This window comes from Erigeron canadensis, chromosome 4, assembly GCF_010389155.1.
Source record: "Erigeron canadensis isolate Cc75 chromosome 4, C_canadensis_v1, whole genome shotgun sequence".
Lineage (NCBI taxonomy): Eukaryota > Viridiplantae > Streptophyta > Magnoliopsida > Asterales > Asteraceae > Erigeron > Erigeron canadensis.
This window is the reverse complement of record NC_057764.1, coordinates 29540004-29562595: the sequence shown is the minus strand read 5'-3', so window position 1 is coordinate 29562595 and position 22592 is coordinate 29540004. Positions and strand designations below refer to the sequence as shown.

General features: G+C 31.8%; 2 protein-coding genes across 2 annotated transcripts; one reads left to right on the top strand and one right to left on the bottom strand.

Annotated features, from left to right (window-relative positions):
• Positions 1-9002: 9002 nt before the first annotated feature.
• Positions 9003-10803, bottom strand: LOC122598320 (F-box/FBD/LRR-repeat protein At1g13570-like). The gene is made up of 4 exons (XM_043770914.1): positions 10498-10803; positions 9760-9873; positions 9517-9672; positions 9003-9442 (listed from the first exon to the last, which is right to left on the bottom strand). Exons 1-3 carry the CDS (start codon positions 10732-10734, stop codon positions 9583-9585), a joined length of 441 nt encoding a protein of 146 aa, XP_043626849.1. The 5' UTR covers positions 10735-10803; the 3' UTR covers positions 9003-9442; positions 9517-9582.
• A 10911-nt stretch (positions 10804-21714) lies between these two features.
• On the top strand, positions 21715-22263 carry LOC122597358 (putative B3 domain-containing protein At3g24850). The gene has a single exon (XM_043769959.1). The coding sequence runs from the start codon at positions 21715-21717 to the stop codon at positions 22261-22263; it is 549 nt and encodes a 182-aa protein (XP_043625894.1).
• The last annotated feature ends 329 nt before the right edge of the window (positions 22264-22592 follow it).

Sequence of the window (22592 nt, the reverse complement as noted above, 5' to 3'; positions counted from 1 at the left end):
TTGTACATACAATGCATGCAAGTATATCAAATAATGAAGCACTCTGTACGAAAGAACCATTCAATTTTGAGAGGGATTTTCTTAAGTTAATTTTTGAATCAAGCTAAGAAAATCTTGACCTTTGAATGAAATCAAGGGCTAAGATTTTAAAAATCATCTTCGAATCTTCACCCTTGATTTTCATCTAATGGTCAAGATTACCCTAATATGTTAGGGTAACTTGAGGAAATCCCCACTCTTCAATTTTCCTTAATTTCCACCTTATTATACTTTATGTGTTTAGCGTACCTTAATGAAAATTACTGTAAAAAAGTTCTATATAAATATGTATGATAACACAAACAAATGCAATACTAAATATGGCTTTGATCACATCTTATAAAGAGGATAAAACTAATGACAATTGACAAACGATGTTTAAAGCTCAAAATAAGCAATTGAAACTAATGGTTTTCAGAGAAGTCAAGGGACAATATATCCAATAATCCAATAATACAGTTAAGAGATAGATATTTAGAGCATGATCTCTTGCTTTGCTTTAGAAATAATATAAAGAATTGCTCATGAATTGAACTAGCTAGTATATATCAAAAGATAATAATCAAGATGAAGATAATGGAGAGTCGTCCTGATTGTCAAATAACGGCTCTCCCCACAATTGCAAGAGCAAAGCAAAGCTTGTTGTGTTTACGAAACGACCACATTTGAATGATGGAGTTTTCTACCAAATCCTCCACATGATCTGCCACAAATTCGCTCCAATGCGTCTTTAAAACATAATTTTGGGTTGTTTGCATATTCCATTTAACCAAATTCATCGGTTTCTTGTAAATTTCTAGTTCTGGCCCGACTAGTTGCACCTCAAAACCTGATTTATTATCCAGTTTCTCTTTTTCGTCAGGTGTTAAGAATTCAAGTGTCTTCAACTGGTTAATAGGCATGGTTAACCGGTTATGGCCTCGGCTTAAGTCACTTGAAAACAAGAGTTTTTGGATCACCAATGTTAAGTGCGTACCATTTATGGCAGCATCACTTGTGATGAATTCTTTTAACCGTTTGGTTACTTCATTGGTTATTGGTGGTTTGCTATCCAGGTCCTTTCGAATCTCCTCTTGTTTCTTCCTTTTCAACTTCTTCATCTCTTTGGCTACCAACTGATCGTAGTCGTCCTTATTGTCCTCGTCTCTGGACCAATATATACGTTTGGATGAACTAGCTGGCATCATCTCCATACTGCTTTGATCTGGCCCGATAACTTGCTTATAATTAGCTAACGACTCTTTCTGATGATCTGCTTCTCTTTCCATCCTTAGCATATAAGCTTCGTAGTCATCATCATCTTCTTCATCGGCAATAGGACAACAACGACGCGACTTAGTTTTTTTTGGTGAATCTTTTGGCACCGTCGTCCTGCGACCATAAATTTAATTAGCACTCAACGATCATAATTAATCAACTATGTTATAACATGCATATTGGGATAAGTATTTTAGAATGTAACAAACTTTGAACGAATGTCTATAGTAGGAAATAACTAAAGTTATGTGTATTGTATGTAAACAACTCCAAAACAATGTTTATAGTACGTAAGAAAATGTATTCAACCAATTAAAATAAGACAAATGGCACCTCTATATGGTTGCCACGTATGTTTTTTTACATACAATAAACATTTTTTAAAGTTGTTTACATACAATACACACAACTTTAGTTATTTCCTATTATAGATATTCGTCCAAAGTTTATTACATTCCAGGATACTTATCCCTAACATATTTTACATAATAAAAATACTACATAATAAAAAATACTCGTGAGTTGTTATTTTATATTTTTAGAAAAACCTCGAATAAGTTTTGGTTCGAAAATTTAAAATACGTACATAAATAAATAACATAACATACACCCATGCATGCATATATATTCATAATAATAATAACAGTATAGTATAATTATACACAACACTAATATGCAACGTATTGTCTTAATTGAATTGCCTTAACTGTATATATATTCTTGATTGTTGACTAACATGCTTATAATCCTAGCTAGCTATATGCATATGTATTCTGATGATCAGTGGAAAAAAAAAAAGATTAACAAGATAAACGAAACTAATTACCCTGCAGCTTGTTTAGCACTAGTGTAAGGGGAGAAGGCTGATTTCCTGCCTGGAGCAAGAAAGTCGATATAAGAATGATCTTTTGGAAGAATATTATAACTGGCATGAACATTGTCGACGTTACTCGGAAGTACGCCCATTGATTTCATATTTTTTACGTACAATATATCAGAATCGATTTCTAAGCAATTAATCTTCGAACCAAGAAAAAAGAAGAAGATATATTATACGAATTCAAGTCTAGAACTTAATTGATATGCACGGTAATTATTGTCGTACGTGCATTATATATATATAGAGGAGAAGGTGGTGTATTAAGTCGAACAATATGCATAACTCGGTCATTAATTAAGGAAAGTGATCTATACATACTTGCCATGTATATTATGGGTTCATAATTAATAAACTAATTACCGTAATACGGATTACGGAGTATCTTTTTTGGGATTTTGGTAATGCATGAAATTAAATATGGTAATTTACATATAAAAATTCCACCACTTGCTAATGCATTCTTTAAATAAAATTAAACTCAATGGATGAAATCGTCAATTGTAAGTGGAATAGAACTAGAAATCTAATAGGATAACTAAGGTGATTAGAATATTACATAAAGAAAACAACATATTAACCGGATAACATGCATGTTTAGACATCATGGGTTAAAATATAGTTGATGTTTTTAATAAATATATGGAGCTTGGAAAAATTTCTTGAAATGAGCATATTGGGAGGGGCTTTTGTCAAATAAGTTTTTGGTCCAAGAAATTTGTAAAACAAGGTAATCCGGTAGTGGCACTACCGGACTCGCTAATCCCCTTCGAATCGAAATCAAATATCGAGACCGGTAGTGCCAATACCGGTTTGCGGTTTGTACACAGAGAGCACAGTAGGAGCAACAGGGTGGTCTTGAAGGTCACAACAAAAGCTTTAATTTTAAGCGAATTGTATATATATATATATATACACATCATCATCATTCACCACGAGATCAAGTGTATATACATATATTTAGAACGCAGGAGTTCACACCATCTTCTCTTCTTCTTCCTAAAAAAATCTATGTGTACATGCCATTCGATGTCAAGTGTGTACCCGGAAGTGATACTGCCGGTTTCTGACAGAGAAAGATGAACCCGACATTTGGGTGGCCGGTTTCACCAAGATGGTGTATTTGATGTACTTTTATGAATGGGAGAAAACGGTGGCTATGGCCATGTATGTTGTTGCAGGTTTTGAAAAGTAAAGTTGATGACGGTATATCAAAGAAGATGTCTATCAGTATCTATATATATTTTTGGAATATATGAAGAGTTCACGTGGTTGGATAAGTTTCTTATGAGTGATTATATCTGTGTTGGAAAGTCGATGGACATATATCTTATCATGTCGCCTGCCACTCTTGTCGGATGCACCACGAGACCGGTACTCCCACTACCGGTCTCGCTAATCTAACCGAGGCCAGTAGTGCCAATACCAGTCTCGTGTGAGATTTTCGAGTTCGGCGATGGGAGTGTCGGATTATCCACTTCCACAATTTTTTTTGGCAAAAACTTGTTTGACAAAACCATTTACTAATAACACCATTTCAAGAAATTATTCGATGAGCTTGTCAGCTGATATATAGACTAGTAATTAAACCGAACTAGTAAAAAATAGGAAGGTCCTAATTACATAATTAACGTGTTTGAAATAGTTGGAGAAATTTCCCATTCTATGTTTGTTTTTCATTTTATAGACAAAAGTATGCATGTTTTATATCTGACTTTAAAAACTATGCTTTTAACGAAAAGTAAAACTAAAATAATATTTAACAATCAAATGATTTCCCATTCTATGCTTGTTTCAGTTATTAAGACTACCTATTAGAATTTTAGTTTAAAGAACTATAGATAATTCTTCCTTCCCCCTTTTTCTCAAATTCTAGACTATCGTAAAGGTAAATTTCGTTGGAAACCATCATGTCGCGATTCATCAGCAGGAGGTCTAACATACGTTGTCTTAATCGGGTCCGCACTAGAGAACTCATTCGAAGTAAAAATGTCTATTTCAAATACCCGATGGGGGAAAACACTTACTAATCCGCCCAAAGGTACGACGATTAATAGGATAAACCCTTCCCCTCATACTTGAATCTGAGTATACCCAAGGCAAACCCTCATAAAATGACTTAATTCTTATGTCCTCCCAAAACTTGAACATAAGACCTCATGCAAAGGGGATGACTTTTCAACCATTGAACTAAAGCTCAAGGACTACTGTATTTCTATTTAATGCTTCTTTTTTTCTAGAATAAAAATATTTAGTTTATTTCAAATTTTAAAGTCTTTTTATTTAACTCCTACTATTGAAATAAAAGATATTATAAATATATTAAATAGCTGTAAAAAAAAATAAAGGTAGTTAAGGGGTATAATAAGTTTGCTTGTTTCGGATTTAAAAAAAAAAAAAATTACTGAAGACAAATAAAAAGAAAAGAAAGCGAATAGAGGTGATTGTTAAATTACTTTTGGTTAAAAGCATAGTTTTGGAAGTCAGATTTAAAACAAGCATACTTTTATCTATAAAATGGAAAACAAGCATAGAATGGGAAATTATTCAAATAGTTGTTCTGACACTATGAAATTTGTAAAATACCTGTACAATATTTTCATGCATGTTATTAACATTTTCCATTACATATTTGGAGGTATTAATATAACCGATTATATATTAATAATCTAAATAAGCTTTAGCGATTATTACCTGCTAAGATAATAACAAAGAAAGTTTAGATTAAGTAGGTTAACACATTTGTCTCAATATATTAAAGTAAACGAGACCCACGCATTGCGGCGGCGATAGTGGTGATGTAATGGCTATTACTGCGATGGTGGTGACGAGTGGCGGTGGTGTTGAGTGGCGGTGGTGGCGGTGGTCGCGATAACCAATAGTGTAGATTGTTCATGTAATCTGGTTTTAATGAGATGTTAAAAACTTAAAATGTTAAACAATCCTATTACTTTATAATATAAGTAGTATAAATGTTGAGAATATTCAACATTGGGTTATGCTCCTTATTTTCATGGTTTTCCAAAGCTATTGAGCTTAACATTTGTACCCACTATATATTTTTATATATTTTTGCATCACAATTAATGGGACAGTGCAACTTCAGAAGGTATTCTTATTATCCATTAAAGGTTTGGAAAATCACTACAACAAAATTTTTGTTTGTTTGCAATTTTTTAAATATGAGTAAAATTTTGTTAAGTTGCTCGCATTTGAAAATATGTATAAATAACCTATATTAAAAAGTACGAAAAAGTTACAAGTTTCATATTTAAAAGTGTGAAGAAAAATGTTTACACTAAAAAGTGTGGAAAACTTGATATTTGTACGCGCTTATAAATTTAAAGATCATCTATTCACGGGTGATTTCTACGCACCGTAAAAATTATTATTTTTTCTCAAAATCCGGTCTCCACCACCTTTCCCTTCCTCAATACTCTTACATTAAGGGAATTGGATTTTGGTAGTGATTCCATGTCATCAAGTGCTTTTGGGAAGCTTTTTGGCTGCACAATATGGAGACCCTATATATTACAGTAAGTGAGTAGTTATGCATGATACTGCTCGCAGTAAGTGAATATGTAACTCTTTGAACTTGTAGGCTACAGACAAGGAGGAGGCTGGCAGAGAGCCTGACAATATTGAAGTGGACTGCAACATGATTAGACAGATGCAGCTTCGGAGCGTGTCGTTAGAAAGTATTGTGGTAAATGGGAATGAATTATGCTTCATCAAGTCTATAGATGTAAAATTTTGATTTCTTAATCTGTTGTTGACGTTCCCCCGGGCCTCCCCAGAGCCGTGATAGCCGTCTGCCCGCTATGCAGTATTAATCAACTTCTCGTGTTTCTTGTTAGAAAGTACATTGACAATCAAACATCTGCTATTTAAGCGAAACTTGTGTTCCAGTATTGGTTTTTTTAAATAATTTTCCTGTGCCTCGAAGTCTTAAGGAGAAATGAAGATGTGCGTTGGCTAGCTTCTATGTTTGACTTTTTTTGGTCAATTCTTGTGCCTTAAAGTCATTCCAAAAGTGGCTGCTTTTTGGTAAATTCTTAAATTTGTCACGATTGATGTCTAACAGCCTGCTCTCCTCTAACTGAATGGGCAGACCGGCAGAGGGCAGAAATTCGAGAGGAACAAATGGATCCCAAAAACAGTCGATATCTGCTGGCAAATTCTGGTCTTCTTTATTTCTTGGTCTCCTTTCTCTTGTTTTAATTGAGAGGTCGGTTAATTGTTAATCGGAAAAAAAAACCAAAAAAAAAATCAATGTCCACAAAAATAAGAAAAAACACAATTCAAAATGGAATATGACTTCTGACGAAAGTAGCAGTGGTAATATTACGTTCTATTTGTGATATTAATTTACTTTGGTTAAAATATTTTGTAGTAATCAAATGAAGTGGATGTTTTAACCAATCCAATACAGAAAATGGATGTTTTAACCAATCCAATACAGAAAATGGAAATATGGTGATGTCCGGGTTAAAAGATGGTTTTTGAGTATACCGTGACAATATATATAGTTCATCTAAAGTTAAAATTTTGTGTGTATTGTTTTAGAATAATGGAATTGGTTCATGGGACACATAAAGCATCGAAAGTTGCATTTTGTCAGAGAATATAATAACTACAATAATATTTTGGATCATACAAGATACACTATGGACTTGTATTTTCTTGGATAGAAAATATTATGTCAGTGAACCTACATATATTTAATGAGAAATTCTTTGACTTAATTCGGTTCGGAAGGCAAAAGTAATCGAGACGAGAGGAGTTTATATGGTGGCCCGTCAAGAAAGCCCATTTTGGACTTTAACTCAAAATTTTGGACTTAAGCTTTTAGTGAACTTCCTTAATACGCCATGCAAGATGGATGACCACATCTTGGACTTGAGATTGAAATGTTGATCTTTAGCTACCAGTTTTTTTTTTTTTGAGGTAACAAAAAACCCGATTGAAGGACTAAAAATTTGATGGAGTGTGCATGAACTGTGATAACGGGTACTCGTTGGATCAACATGGATAGAGAGGGCTGCTCATTGGAGAGCATGGTCAAAAGTTTGTGCTCGTTGGAGTAATATGGGGTAAGATTGAGTGCTGAGCAACGTGGGTTGAAATCGGTTGCTCATTGTAGCATTAGGTATGATTTGTTTTGGATTGGATTGCTCGAAGGAGCTTATGATTGATGGAAATTGAAATCTATAGTAAAGTGAAGTTGTTATTAAAAGGATGCAAGCTAAATGAAGAAAAATATATATTTGTAGGATGTTTGACCATTACGAATTAAAACCAGCCACTACGGTTTGGGCTTATAGATGAAATTGCTCGTTGGATCTGATTATTGTTGGAGCTTATGAAAAAGCAGTATATTGAGGTTGTTGTGCATTATTTAAAGGCAGCAAGCTGGCGAAGTTTTGTGAAATTTTTAACCACCATTAATTGAAAACGGCCACCACGATATGAACATTGAATCAAATTGTTTTGGTTGAAAAATACCTTATGAGGTAGTAAAAGTAAGAATGGGCTAAAAAAGTAAAGAAAAAAAAAACCATAGGATTGTGACAGCTGGGAATTTAAAAATGAAAAGAATACTATCAAAAACGATGTTGATTACTTTTCTTAAAACAAATTAGATAATCCAACTAGGTTGATTATAAATCAATTAGGTTGGAGCCCTTGCCTCTGAAAACAAAGGTCATAGGTTCGAATTTTCGATCCTCATGCCCAGCAAGAATGGAGAACCTTTTCTACTTTGGTAGATACTGGAAACAGCCTCTTTAACTTTAGTAGGGATAGACTGTCTACATCTTAACTTACCCCATACACCGTCAAAAATGATATTGGTACCCAAAACCCATAAAAAACGGTATTGGAAACTACTTTACTTTACTTTTAAATTAAATAAAGTGAACTTTGGTGATCATGTTTTGCTGCTAAAAATTCATTTTCTTATTTTGGTGCTTTGGTTTATCAAAAAGAAAATTGCTATTGCTGGGTGAGTTTTTGTTTGGGATGATACTAAAGGGTTTTAGGGGAATATTATGTAATAAGAAGAGACGAAAAAGCACATGGTCGCTGGCTCTCTGCCAATGAAGCTCAAACGAAATCAATGAAGGCAAAGTTTGCTGCGAGAAAGACATTTGGATGATTACATTCTGATTTTTTTTTGTTTAAAAAACAATTGGCTCGTTGTAAATATATGAATTGTTCTTAATATTACAAAAAGCCTTGTATAACCAATTATAATAAATGAACAAGAAAACAATACTAAATCTAATAACTTGATGAACAAAGAATACAATTAATCAAATTAAATAGTTTCCTTAATAGTTTGTCGTCTACCCATATTTACTTTTGCCTAGAGGTAGTTTTCTTAATCAGTTTAACTTATAGACTTGTATATGGTAACATTTGAAAGTGGCAATTGTGAGGAATTTAGAAATAAGTGTCCCTTGAGATTCTAAAGATCAGATATAACTATCCGACCCGAAAGGTGGAATCAGTTGATTCTTGAGATTACAAAACTTGAAAAACTCAAAAATGTTATATTTGCCATTGTGTAACCATTGGTGATTTGGTGCTTCAAACATATGCTCATCGGCCTTGTACACAATCTAAACCGGATAGAATCACCAAACAACCAAATGATGCGGGAAAAAAAATGCATAAAACATCAACAAACAAAAGTTGTGCATCTGAACTGGGCCTCGAAGAATAATAAAAGTAGAAATATATAATAGATAGATATCATAGAAAAAGCATAGAAGATATACAGTGATATAGCAGTAAAATAGATGGTTACAAAGCAAGCCCAGCAACAAAGCAGAAAGTAGCAGTAAAATAGATGGGTACGAGGACCAGTTTTGGTTACAAAATTAAGCAATTAATATTCCATACACTGGGTACAAAGCAGCAAGTAGACTAGCCGTTCATAATCAACACAAAACATTGTTATCAGCCAAGGTTTTGGCCGTTAAATAATTTTGCTGAAGGTGATGCACGTGGGAAGGGCTGTCTAAGCATTTCCAATTGTTCATCCGCAAAAACCATCGGTGGAAACTGTTTGTTAACCAATAACGCATTCTTTAACACTGGTGCTTTAGCCATCATCAGTTTGATGAATTTCACCTCTATAGCTAAGAAACTAAACATATGTATCTCTAATTTCTCAAGATGATCTAGGTACAAATCTGAGTGGTTTTTTTGATCAAAAAAGTTCATTGGAGTAGCTTGACCACGTGGCTCGTCATTAGCATACATCTAATAAGAAAACAATTCAAAAAAGTCAACAAAACTACAAGGATATAATTATCAAATGTAAAAGCTTCATTTACCATAAAAGTAATTCTCTCTAAATTAGGGGAGCTCCTGATCAAACAAAGTGCGCAACGAATCTCATCTTACTCCATCAAGCACATATCTAAATCCAAGTTTTTGAGGCGGACTAGTGGAGTTGAAAGCCTATGAGGCGTAGGAGCCACAACCAAGTTCTTTATAAAAAACAAATACAAAATTAAAATTAGCAAACATAATAATCTTAACTGAGAGAATCTTTATCTAGAGCAGTTAAATGTCACCTTCGTATAATCCTTTGAGATTTCCAATGTTCTAACCAACGGTACACACCGTAAAAGCTCAGCAAAAGTACACTCATTTGCTCCTTCAAAGTTCTCTTCTGCATATAGTTCTGTCTGCAAAATAATACATTTACAATATAAAATCTTTAACCGAAGGATCATGAAAGGTTGACTAGGGGTGTAAACAGTTTGGTTTGATCGGTTTTGAACCAAACTGATCATTTCGCTATTAAAAACGGTGCAGTCCAAACAATCTTACCATCGTTTTTGCTTAGATAAACCAGACCAACCAAACCATCCAAAAAGAGTTTTGGTGGTCTTGAAATCTACTTTATTAGTGATCTCAAAATAGTGTTAAAAAATATCAAAAATAGATATCATTAATGAGTGTATTTGAAAAGTTACAATAAAAAGATATATCATAATGAGGAGTTCAATTCAACACAATAAAAAGTTACAAGTAAAAATAATAATCATAATAATAATACTCGGTGTAAGGTATTGGAAAAGATATATACATTTCAGAATATGTATTTATTATAATCTCCATTCGGTCTCGTTTACATGGTCTAACTATAAAGGCAATATGTTAACCAATCCACTGAACTTGGTTTTGATTTTTTCAAACAACCAGATTGATTTTAGACTTTTGAGACCGATTAAACCACTCCACATACCACGGTGTGGGTGGTCTGGTCGGTCTCAATGGATTAATTAACACCATTAATATTGACTTACCAAGGCGACTTCTTCTAGTAATGGGCAATAGGTGAGTAAATGTAGAAGCTTCTTAGCTTTAATCTGACCTCCATGCAAGGACAATCTCCGCAGCTTAGGAAAACCATTAAACCTTAGTGGGGGGTCAAACACACGATCATTGAGTTCAAGTACTTCTAATTCATTCAGTGAAAAGAATGAATGAGGCAGCTTGTAACCGTATGCAAATCCTAAGACCAAATGTTTCACGGTATTCATTCTTGAAAGATAAAGTATTATCGGTTCAAACTCGGAAACGATATCAAGCTGACCGGCAGTAAACTCAAACTAAACTAAAGGACCATTGTGTGATAACAAAACATGCATGATGTCATTGACAAGCGTATATATCTCCAACTTTCTGTCATCATGATCCACTGGTAGTTCAACATGGTTGTCATCAAATCCAAGTCCAAGCATGCTTTTCCAACGATGCCTCCATTGTTTGGACAAAATGCTTGTTCTCACTGCATCTTTGATTGGCATAAGAAATAGAATATTATCAACTATATTTAGAGGAAGGGCGTTGATTCTATCTGAAGTTAGGCATTGAGTTTTCATCTTCAAGATATTCCTTATGATTTAATACTTCCACAAGCTAGGCTGCAATGTAGAACAGGAAAAAAAAAATTATCCATAGATAGTTGTTGGCATAACTTAATGTGCTAATACCAGTCGTGTACATAAAACTCGATAATGATTAGAATTAGGGATTTTGCTTAACATATATACGTCTTATTTCTATAATGCAGAGACTCACACCTACAACCACCTATTTGAGATTGGCTTAAAAGTCTAAAACCATGTTTTACTAATACACCCTCTATGAAAATTGGATCTCCAACGAGTACTCTAAAAAAGCTTGCAAATAAGTTAGTTTATGTTTTACTAATACACCTTTCAGACAATTATTCACAAAAGCATGGTTGTAAATCACGGTTATCTCGGCCGATATATCCCCAATATATCGGCATATCGCTTATTGGTGGTCTACCAAATGATATATTCCCGATATATCTCTGAATCCGGTATATCCCTGATATATCTCCGATATCGCTTATCGGTGGTAGACCAAGAAGATACCGAAAAGCAATATTTACAACCTTGCACAAAAGGAAGTCAGATTCCTCCAAAAAATTCTCTAAGTATAGAGCATTCGGAAAGCCAGATATTGGACATTTGTATTTAAGGAGTCGTGTTTGGGTAAATTTATAAAGTATAAGCTAATAAGATGTCTAGGTAAGCAAAAATGAAGCTAGTCTAGTACCCCCCTTCCTTTGTATGTAAGTGTTTAATCCATTAGTCCATAAGTTAACAAATAATTTTCATAGTAATCAAAGCAACAAGCCATTGATCCATATATTTGTTTAAAACTATCACTAACGGATGTCACCTTAATAAACTTTCATAAGCACGTGTATAGTTTCTATGTAATCTTAAGCATTAGTCACAAAACCACTTACAAACTTGTAATGATGAAAATAAACCAAAATAATTATTCGCACATTTTTGTAATGACATAAACACACAATTTTGAAATCAAACGAGAAACACATCAACACAATTGATTTTGTTGATAAATCATCACAATCATTAAATCACATAAGCAAACCATCACTTTTTCAAGGAATCAAAGATGTCATTTTAGTAATAGAAAAAATAAAAGGAGATTGGAAGCAATCGAACATCATATCAAAAAAGCCTACCCCACCTTAACATTATTAAATCATATATAAGCATCAAAATTAACCTCACTAATCACGATATATACCTTTTAATTAAGTAACGCAACGCTATATCCATTATGAATTTGGCTTATTGTTGATAAGCAAGCCCTATTTTTGTGGCTTATTTACAGTCCATTAAAAAAAAAAACAAATGTAAATAAGCGATTAAGCATGCAAATAACCCAAAAAAAAAAAAAAAAAAAAAAAAAGTAAAATTGAAATGAGGTTAATAACAGTTATTTATGATATAATTAGTAACATCTGAATAACAACAGATAATATTGTAAAAAAATGGAAAGATGGTTTACCTTTAGGGTTTAGAATGAATCAGAAGGAAGGAAGCAAGGAAATGAAGAGTAGTAAGTATTAGTTGGTCTGATTTTGGACGTTTTCTCATAACAGTATTTAGTTAAGGAATGTGATGCATAGGTGAAATGACAATGGAAAATAGGTGAATGGGTTATTGAGGGTAAATCAAGAAAAGAAGGTGATATAGAGTCGGTTAATGAATTCACAGACCTCCAAAACTCTCTTATTTTTTTTTCAATATTCAAATACCATAGAAAATGAATTATATACTTAGGTAGAGATAAAGTTTCTTTACATAATATTAATGCTTAAAACCGACCGAAAACGACAATTAATGAGTACTTTCTTTCTTTTTTTCTTTCTTTCTTTGTCTTTGAAATTAGGTTAGAACCCGTTAAATTGTAAACGACATTTATGTTTGTTTGGTTTGTAACATGACCATATACGCAAGTCTTGAAGGATTGAACTAAAGAGGAGACCGAAAACAATAATAAGATGATTGTTAATAAGGTCATGGTGCTTTGAGAATAAAAAAATATAAACACAAAAATACATCTTGATCAAGTAAAAGACAACCCTTAATCTAGTGGTGGATTCAGGATATGAGTTTTTTACCTCATTAGAGGGGCTACACTATATAAACTTCGAATAATTTTCGGTCAGATTATAGAAAATTCGTTGCATTTGTACTATTGGGGAGGCTCGGCACCCCTTAACCGGCTAAGGCCCCCTTGTCTCTGCCTCTCCCTTAATCACATTAGTGATGTTGAATTCTTAAAACATGGAATTAAACAAATACTTAAATTTGAGAAAAAACATGAAAAAAACATATATTTAAAGCTAATTGGTATAAAACCTCTTATTATATGGAAAGACAGGTACCTATAATTACCATTTGTATAATACTTCAAAAAAAGAAGAAGAATTAGTTGGATAATAAATATTAGTTTGTAAATACATTTGACCGCTTATACAAATGTAACATATACTTATATACATAATTTAAACCCGTGTTCAATGCTGTCTACGAGACTTATGACATTATTAGTAATATAACTCATAAAAACTTATAAGTTTAAAGTTGAAGATATAAGTAGATACTAAGTGTTCAATTCAAATGTCAAGAATGTTAAGGTAATAAAAAGAAAAACTAATATAATAAAAGAATATTGAAAGCATATACCCTCCTTCATCATTTGATAGACTTCTTTATATACGAAATTTGTTGTAGTGTTTTTTTGTCTTCTCATTTTTGTCACTTATTAACACCTTAAAGCTCATTCTCGACTTAACTCGAGCTACTGCAATGTACAATTGTTCGTGTGTGAAAACCGGGCTTTATTGATAGAAACCAATTTTAATAACATTGTAAAAATAATTATTTAAGTTATTTGTTTTTTATTAATTAAATAAAATTATGTAAAAAAATAAATGATGACATTATCAAGAGTCAATATGATGAAATTGACGATATGATTGGTTAATAAGTCATTAGTTCAACTGTCTTTTACTCGTGGCATATATTAAAATTAAAATTAAAATTAAATAGTACAATTACTATTAAAATCTTAATATATTTACATTAAATTTAATTTATTTTTAAATAATTAATTATATGATAGAACATATTATTTGATATATATTAGTGATTATTTTATTGGATAAATATTAGCTATTATTCTACCAATTATATATTAGCTATTATTATTTGTTTATTATATTAAAATTACTGGGTAAAAAGTGTAAATTTGTTATGAAAAACAAAAAAGTGTAAATTAAAGTCAAAATTGAAAATAAAAGTCAAGATTAAAAAATCGAAAGTTGTGATTAGTCAATAAGTTATTAGAGCAACTGTGCTCTAATATAATAAAAGATGTTCATCTTTCAAATATTTAGCTCTGAACTACATGTTATAGGTCTAAACTAAAAGCTGTTCATATGATGGAACAATTGTATAAGTGGTTCATGCATCTAACATATATAGACATCTCTAAGCATATACAATGTTTTGTTAGCACATTTTGCAGGCTAAATTAACTGGTTGGAGTCATTTCTAACTTTACCGCAGGTCATAAGTTTGACTCTCTAGAGTGATATGTGTAATACCCCGAACTGGGGGCCGGAATATTAGAGAAATCAAATAGCACATGATGAAATTATCGTAGGCAACTAAATGAAAATAAATGAATTCGGTGAATTCAACAAGTCAAATACAAACACAAAATGCATAAGGAGCAGGTAGCCATCAAACGTTTACAAATAATTCAAATGATGGCAAACGTTCCTAAGCATAATGCAAAAGAAGGGCAAATGAATCCTTGATCCACAAAAGTCCAAGCCTGAGTCCAAATTAGTCTATCAATCACGCATCTTGTCTTGGGGGTACCTGGTTACCTGAAAAGTGTACTAAACAAGTCAACACGAGGTTGTTGAGTTCGTAGTAATGGTTCACAAGGAACCGTTGTCAATAATCACAATGTCAAATCCCAACAAGATCATATGGAGTAAAGTAGTTATGTGTAATAAATGAGCACAAGTGATGTCAATATCCAATACATGTATTGTATGTATGCACTGACACGAACATATTACCTGAAAAATAGCGTTAGGAAAAAAAAAATTTAGATCCCGACCCCACTCAAAAATTTCTAGCTTCGCCACTGATTGTATAAGATAAATTACTTACTTAAAAGTTTTGAGGACTTACTTGGAAATATGAATTTGAGTTTTCTTACCTACGATGATGCCGACATTTACTCATCTTTCACCCAAATATTACTTTACTTTTCCATAGAGTAATAGAGATAAGATTTAAGTTGTTGGTAAAATTCAGTATGACATATAAATCAACGGAGTTAACAGGGACCCATATAAGTATTAAGCTGAATATTTGGTTTTGTGCTATACAAAATTGCATTTATTGGGCTCATGCCTGGTCACCCCATTCCCTCCGCCCCTGTTAATATGCATAGATATAGTACTATTTAATTACAAATGTATGTGAGGAATGCAAAATTGAAAATTAGTTTAATGCTTTTGATTTATTCAAAGTATTTTTTAGTTACGTTTGAAGTTCATTTATATATAATATACGAGCATAATACCCGTGCATTGCGGCGAAATTTTGTTTTATGAGTGTCAATTTGTTATAAGGGTGGATATTGTAATTTAGTGTTGTAGTGTGTGGAGTGACATTTTAGAAACCATAAATATGCTGAAAGGACTCTTTGGGGGAAAAAAATATGCTTAATTTCTTAAGACATACCATAAAAAAACCCAAAATCCATTATAAAGGAGTAAAAGAATATGAATTGTAATGATTAATGATTTGGTTATGGTTTTAGATATGTTATGAGGCAAAGTTTGTAAGTCAATATATGAAATTTTATTTACAAAAAGAAACGGGTATTAAAACAAGCATTTCGCCATCAAAACATGATTGAATTACTTTCAAAAATTCTATATGCTGATATTGGGCCTAATTTCACTCGATGGCCCAATTAAGGACTATTTTCATTCTTTAGATCACCGTGGAGGTGAACAAAAAAACCGATTAACCTAACCGAATCGAAAATTAACCGATAATCGAAACCGGTTAAGAACCGATAAGGTACTAATCGATTAATGGTTATTAATAACCGCCAGTTAGTGATCGATTAGGACTTTCCAAACACAAATCGATTAATAACCGGTTAAAAAAGATAAACTAAAACTGGTTAACCGGTTATATTATATATATATATAATTTTACTTAATATAATTCTATCTTCTCACACAGACACGCACACAGAGAGCCGACCATTCCTAATTCGAATACAAACCTAACCCTAATCGATCTTTAATCGTTCCTTTTCTTTATTCAATCGATCCCAAATCGATCCTAACCCTTTTCTTCATTCATAATCTATCTTAAAATCCCTATTGATCCTAACCCTTTTCTTCATTCAATAGATCTTAAAATCCCTATATCGATCTTAAAATCCCTAATGTTTATGTTTCTGTTGGTTTATGAACAATCTCTGCTATTGTGTTTATGTTTCTTTTGGTTTTAAAAAAAACATGTGACTGACTTTATGTTTCTGGTTTGTAATATTGCTCTTCTTGTTATGCTTATGAAATATTCGGGTTTCTAGTTTCTGTTTCTGTTCAGCCTATTCTTGTATGTTGTAAATCGTGTTCTTTTTTTTGTTGAAATGTGATTCTTGGTCCTTCAGTTAATTAAAACCGGTAATAGGTTAACCTATTTCGGTTAATAAAAAACGAAATCGATTAAGGCGGTTAAGGTTTTTACATGTCGTAATCGGTTATTAACCGATATAGGTTAACCGAAATCGATTAATTTTTTATAAAAAAAACCAGTTACGGTTATTACTAAAACTAACCTAACCGATTAACCTATACTTGCATCTTTAGATCACTGGGCTAAATAACAGCCCATCTAGCGCAGCTTATATAATTATATCTTTATATCTAGACGTGTGTAGATACCGGAATCGGAACCGGTTTTGGTCAACGTGACGAAGAACCGGTTCTTGGTCAACGTTTGACCAGTTTTTTCTCAGTTTTTTTGTCCAAGAACCGGAACCGAACCGATTTGGAACCAGTAAGGAACCGATTTTTGGATACAAAAGTAGAACTAGTTCCAAACCGATCGGTTCTTCAGGAACCGGAACCGGTTTCCGGTTTATCCAGACCGGTTTTTTTGGAACCGGGTTTTTTGGACAAGTCTATATATATCTAATGAATAAATCATAATTGATGAAATAACTAATTAATTACTTTAGACCTTAAAAACAAAAAATAGTTACGTTTATAAGTAATTAAGTTGTGGTTTAAAGATTTGGAACATATAAGATGGATTTGACGACCATGTAATTAAAGTGTATTTTTAGTTTATTTTTAAACACTTCATTTAGTTTATTTTTAAAGTGCATTTATACATGATATCTAATCTCTTCTCCTCCACCTAATACCTAAATCATGAAATATTGAAATGAACTAAGTCAAAGTTAACCTTACTAACTAAAAGAAGAGCAGCAGTAGTAAACTATTAATTATAATCGATTATGATTTATATATATCTAAAAGAAGATTTTGCTTATTTGGTATTTTTAGAAAATTTCTTATAACTTTTTTCTTTTTCCCTTAAATGATTTATGACATCATTTATTAGTTTATTTTTTGATTATTTATTTTTTCACTAATATACAAGAAATTAGATATAATAATTAGTATATGCATTATTCACAAATGTTAATTATAGTACGTTTTACATCATAAATAACTTTCTTGTTAGTTGTTCAAAATATAAAAATTCATATTTACTAATTCAATATAATTAAAATACGTTAAAACTTTAAGAAATAGCCAAGCAATTTCATTTTTAAAGTATTTCAATGTTAAAATTTATAAGATGTATAATATTTATTATGTGAGTATTTAGAGTGATATATTGACGAAAATTCTTTTCTCATTAAGAATATAAAAAGTTTATACATTTTAATTTCAATCTATGTTGTTATGCGTTTGTAAAAATATGACATTTTAGTATAATAAACAAAGTTGTATAACTTTTTGAAGCTTTTCTTTAATTTTTTTTTTTTTTTAATGAATTATCATTATATTATTTTAAATGAATTACGAGTATATATTAATAAATATGCAAATGAGTTATATGTTTCTATTAAGTCATATATATCTTTTATTATTGCACTACATGACATATAACAAACATTTTTCAACATAGCAAAATAAAATTTTCTTGATTTGCCCGCATAATACGCGGGTTACTAAGCTAGTAAATCTATATAGGGGTTGGGTATTGTAAAACAATTATTAAAGTAAAACATATAAAACAAGTATACACTACTATAGTATCAATGTATCATAACAAAGAAGAAGAAGGAAGAAAGAAGAAAAAACAAACGATCACGAGTAATTTGTCTCAAGTATCTATAATCTCAATCTCTTCCTCCTCCTTGAGACGATGTATCTGAACAATTTGACATCGACAGTTTTCTTTATTATTATTATTATTATTATTAATTGATTGATTCTTTTTAATTTCTAGAGGTTTTATTGATTGAATGAAAGTTATTTTTTACAGTGAAAAAGAAGCCATAATTTATAGGCAATTACAATGATCTAAATATAAAAAAATAAAATAATAAATGGTTGTTGTCATCTTGAAGAGAAAGTTGTCATCTTGGAGAGAAAGATACAAGAGATTTGCACTCCTAGATTAACGGTATTTGATGTGATATTTTATTTTCTAACACTCCCCCTCAGGTTGAGTAGTGGGGTCACCAATAGTTAACTTGCTTAGACATCTATTAAAATCATTCTCATTGACGACTTTAAGGGTATTATAAATATATTAGGTGATGAGTGAAAATAAATGAGTGGTTGAGATTTGAATAGAGAAAATAAAATGAGTTATTGAGATTTAAGGGTATTATAAGTATATTAAGTGATGATATTCATGCTAATGGATAAAAAAAAAAGGGGATAATTTGGGTAGATCAACTTTTTAAAAAAAAAAAAATTAAAGGGAGTAAATACTTTAAGGTAGTTTAAATTTAGATATTATTCATAACTATGGACCATTATAGAAAGTAATTTTGAAAGTAAATATATCCAAATTTAATCGACAAAATTACGTCAAATTCTCATTCTCATAAGACTATGTAAATTTAGATATCTGAAATAATTTTGATAAAAATGAAAACCATCTGATATTTAAAAAGAAAACTGAAGTGTATCCTTTGGTTGGAGTTGCACAGAGCCACGGACCCATGTAGAAGGTTGCTGGTTGTACGCCAGCTTTTAGTTCAAGCTATATTGTTTATTTGTTTTGATGATAGTTCATTTTGATGTTGCCCTCAACCCATGATTCCGAGGTTCGATTCCTCCTCTCAATACTATTTTAGAAGGCGTTTGATAGAAAGGAATTATAAAAAATAAAAATGTAATAAAAAAGGAAATGGTAAGAAAAATAAATAAATATTTGAAACTAGAATATTATAACGTTGTTTGGTAACAACAGAAAATAAACATAAGTAAAATATAAAAAATAAAAAAATTAATATGAAAAAATTAATTATAATATCATGATATAAAAAATTAAAATTAATTTTTAAAATTCATAAGGAAAAAAAATGGTAACTTGATTTCATTCTCACCATTTTGGGAGGAATGATGAGAATGAAAATCATTTCTCATTCTATCTCTCCATTTTCATTCTTTTATGTAACCAAACAAAGGAAGTGATTCTCATTCCATTTTTACCTTTTTCATTCTATCCTACTTAATACTTTTTTATTTCTTTTAAGTTAAGATCAATGCTCGTGTATATTATTATTATTATTAATTTATTTATTTTTAAAACAAGTTTTCGGCCCACTGGACCCTCTATTTTTAAAGGGAAATGATATTCGTAACACCGTTTTTAATTAATATACCACAATGTACACATTATATAGGGATGTGCACGGGTTGAAACGTGGTTCAACCCGGACCGAACCAGCGTGACCCGTGACCCGGGAATGCATGGAAAATGGAACCGTGACCCGACCCGTTAACCTTCTGGGCGGGTCGGTTCGGACTCGCGTTCTATCGGGTCGGGCTCGGGTTTTAAGGTTTGACCCGAAAATGGTTTGTTTAAGCTTTTGTTTTGAAAAGAAGAAGATGGAAAACATGAAAATAGATGGTAAGGCGGGCCATATGGCTTCAAAAAGCTTCGTATGTATAAGCCTCCATGGGACTGTTTGGCAAGGGTTTTTTAGGGGCTTTTAAGGGCTTAAAAGCCCTTAGCTTTTAAAAATAAGCTAATTTGAAAATTATAGCCCTGTTTGGCAATACATAAGAAATTAAAAGCCCCAGCCCCGAAAAACTCCTAAAAGCCCCAAAAGGTCTTTAAAATAAAAGCTCGTAGGAAGAGCGTTGAAAAAAAAGCCCCAGATCCTAGCCCCAACGTCAAGTTCCAGCCCCAAACCCTTAACTATAGCCTCAACTTCAAGCTTTTGTGTCAAACATAAGGAGGCAAAGGAGTATGTATGTGTGTGTTTGGTGTATATGGGGTTGGAGAAGAATACATTGGGTTTGGAAAACTGAAGTCAGTGAACCCTTTTGGCGGGTGTAGACTTTGAAAGTACATATTCTTTGTCTTCTTTTGATTTCTTAAATTGAATTTTACTATAATCATAATAAATTAAACAATAAAGGTGTATTGGTACCATCGTTTTTAATTAATGTATGTACACATTATATGATTATAAAACTTACTGTACAAGTCGATAATGCACATTTGTGGTACAAAAGAAGTAATACAAATATCATTTCATATTATTAAATGAGTTATAGTATAGGATTTTTTTAAAATCAATTCGATTATTCATTCTTCAACTAAATATTGTAACAAAATATTAGAAAGTCCAACTTCTATAAACAAAGTATTAAGTTGATTATACAACTTCAAATTGTAATTGCAAATATGTTGGTTTTTGCTCCATTTATGTAAATAATTTGGTTTATTTGACGGCTGATATTTTCTTTTACACGGCATGGTTATGATCGTTGTTTTTTTTTAAAGAATTTTGTTATCCGTTTTTTACTTTATTGTTATTTTTATTATTATCACACATTATTTTTGTTTTTACTATACTTTATGTTTATAGCAAATTATCGCACACCATAAATGCAATGTCTTTAGGGACAAAACTGGAGTGACATACTTTGGCTAAAAAAAATATATAAATGATAAAACATACTGTATATAATTAACGAAAGCTAAAATTCCTTTTACCATTACATCTTACCAATCTCGTTTTACAAAAATTGAAATGATCATCCCGTTAAAAAGTTTTTTTACCCCTAATTTAAAACACTTAATAAAAATTCTCCACCTTTTATATACAAGCCGATACGCACACACTGTTTTTAGAGAATAAGTAGTAAAGAGTCAAAAGGTCAGGGACTAAATCTATAAATATGAAACTTTATAACCGTTCTGTTACTATGATGATCAATATAATCTGAGAGTTCATTTGTGTGCTGATTAACCAATCATTTCTTCATTTTTAAGACAATTCTCTCTACAACACACACACACACATTGAAAATACTTTACAAACCCGATTTATATTTTTCTTTCCGCTCATTAATCATGATTCCCAAGAAACCGAATCGTAATCATCCACATTTTGAAGACAAAAAGAAAGGAGAAGCTTATTATATGAAGAAGATTGAGAAACTTGCAAACGGAAAGTTGGAATTATTCAAAGTGTTTCTGAATTTAGAGAAGTTCATAAGTGATGAGTTGAACGGTTCGAAATTAAAGTTGGTGATACAGGGATACTTGACTGCTAATGACTTGAAAAGGTTATACATGCCTTTTAAGATGGTAAAGAATCACGATTTTTTGACGGCGGTTGAAAAACAGATTGTTAATAAGCCTAAAGTGAATCAAGATTGTCCAAACATGGGTTTCACGGTTCCGGTATTGGGCCCAAAGTTGGAGTTGTATGAGAAAACTATTGATTTGAAAACCATTTGGGATACCCCCAAAACCCCGAATTATGTGCTGACAACAAACTGGTGCAACTTTGTGAAAGAAAATGAAAGCATTTTCAAGGAAGGAGCAGAGATTCTAGTGTGTTCGTTTCGTATGGAGGGTAAGTTGTGTTTTGCTGTTACAAGTATGGGGTCCTATTGATGGTGAAAACAGAGTCGTTTCATATTGATCGCAGGTTCAGATTTTCCGCTAGTCAAAATTTGTTAATTCTTTAGATTTTTCTAGTTAATTCGTTGACGAAAATAAACAAGTTCCTTCATATGAGTCTTGAGGATTACTTTGATGAGGATTATGGTACAAAGATTAGCAATCTGGAAGTTTGTTGATTCTTTAGATTTTTGTAGTTAAATGTGTTGATTAAGTGTTGTTGTTTTCCATCATTTGTGTTTCGTTATTACGTATGTTTTGTTATTCATGATGGTAAAAAACGACGGCATTGCTGCTTGATGACAAGTTTAGATTCTGGGTAG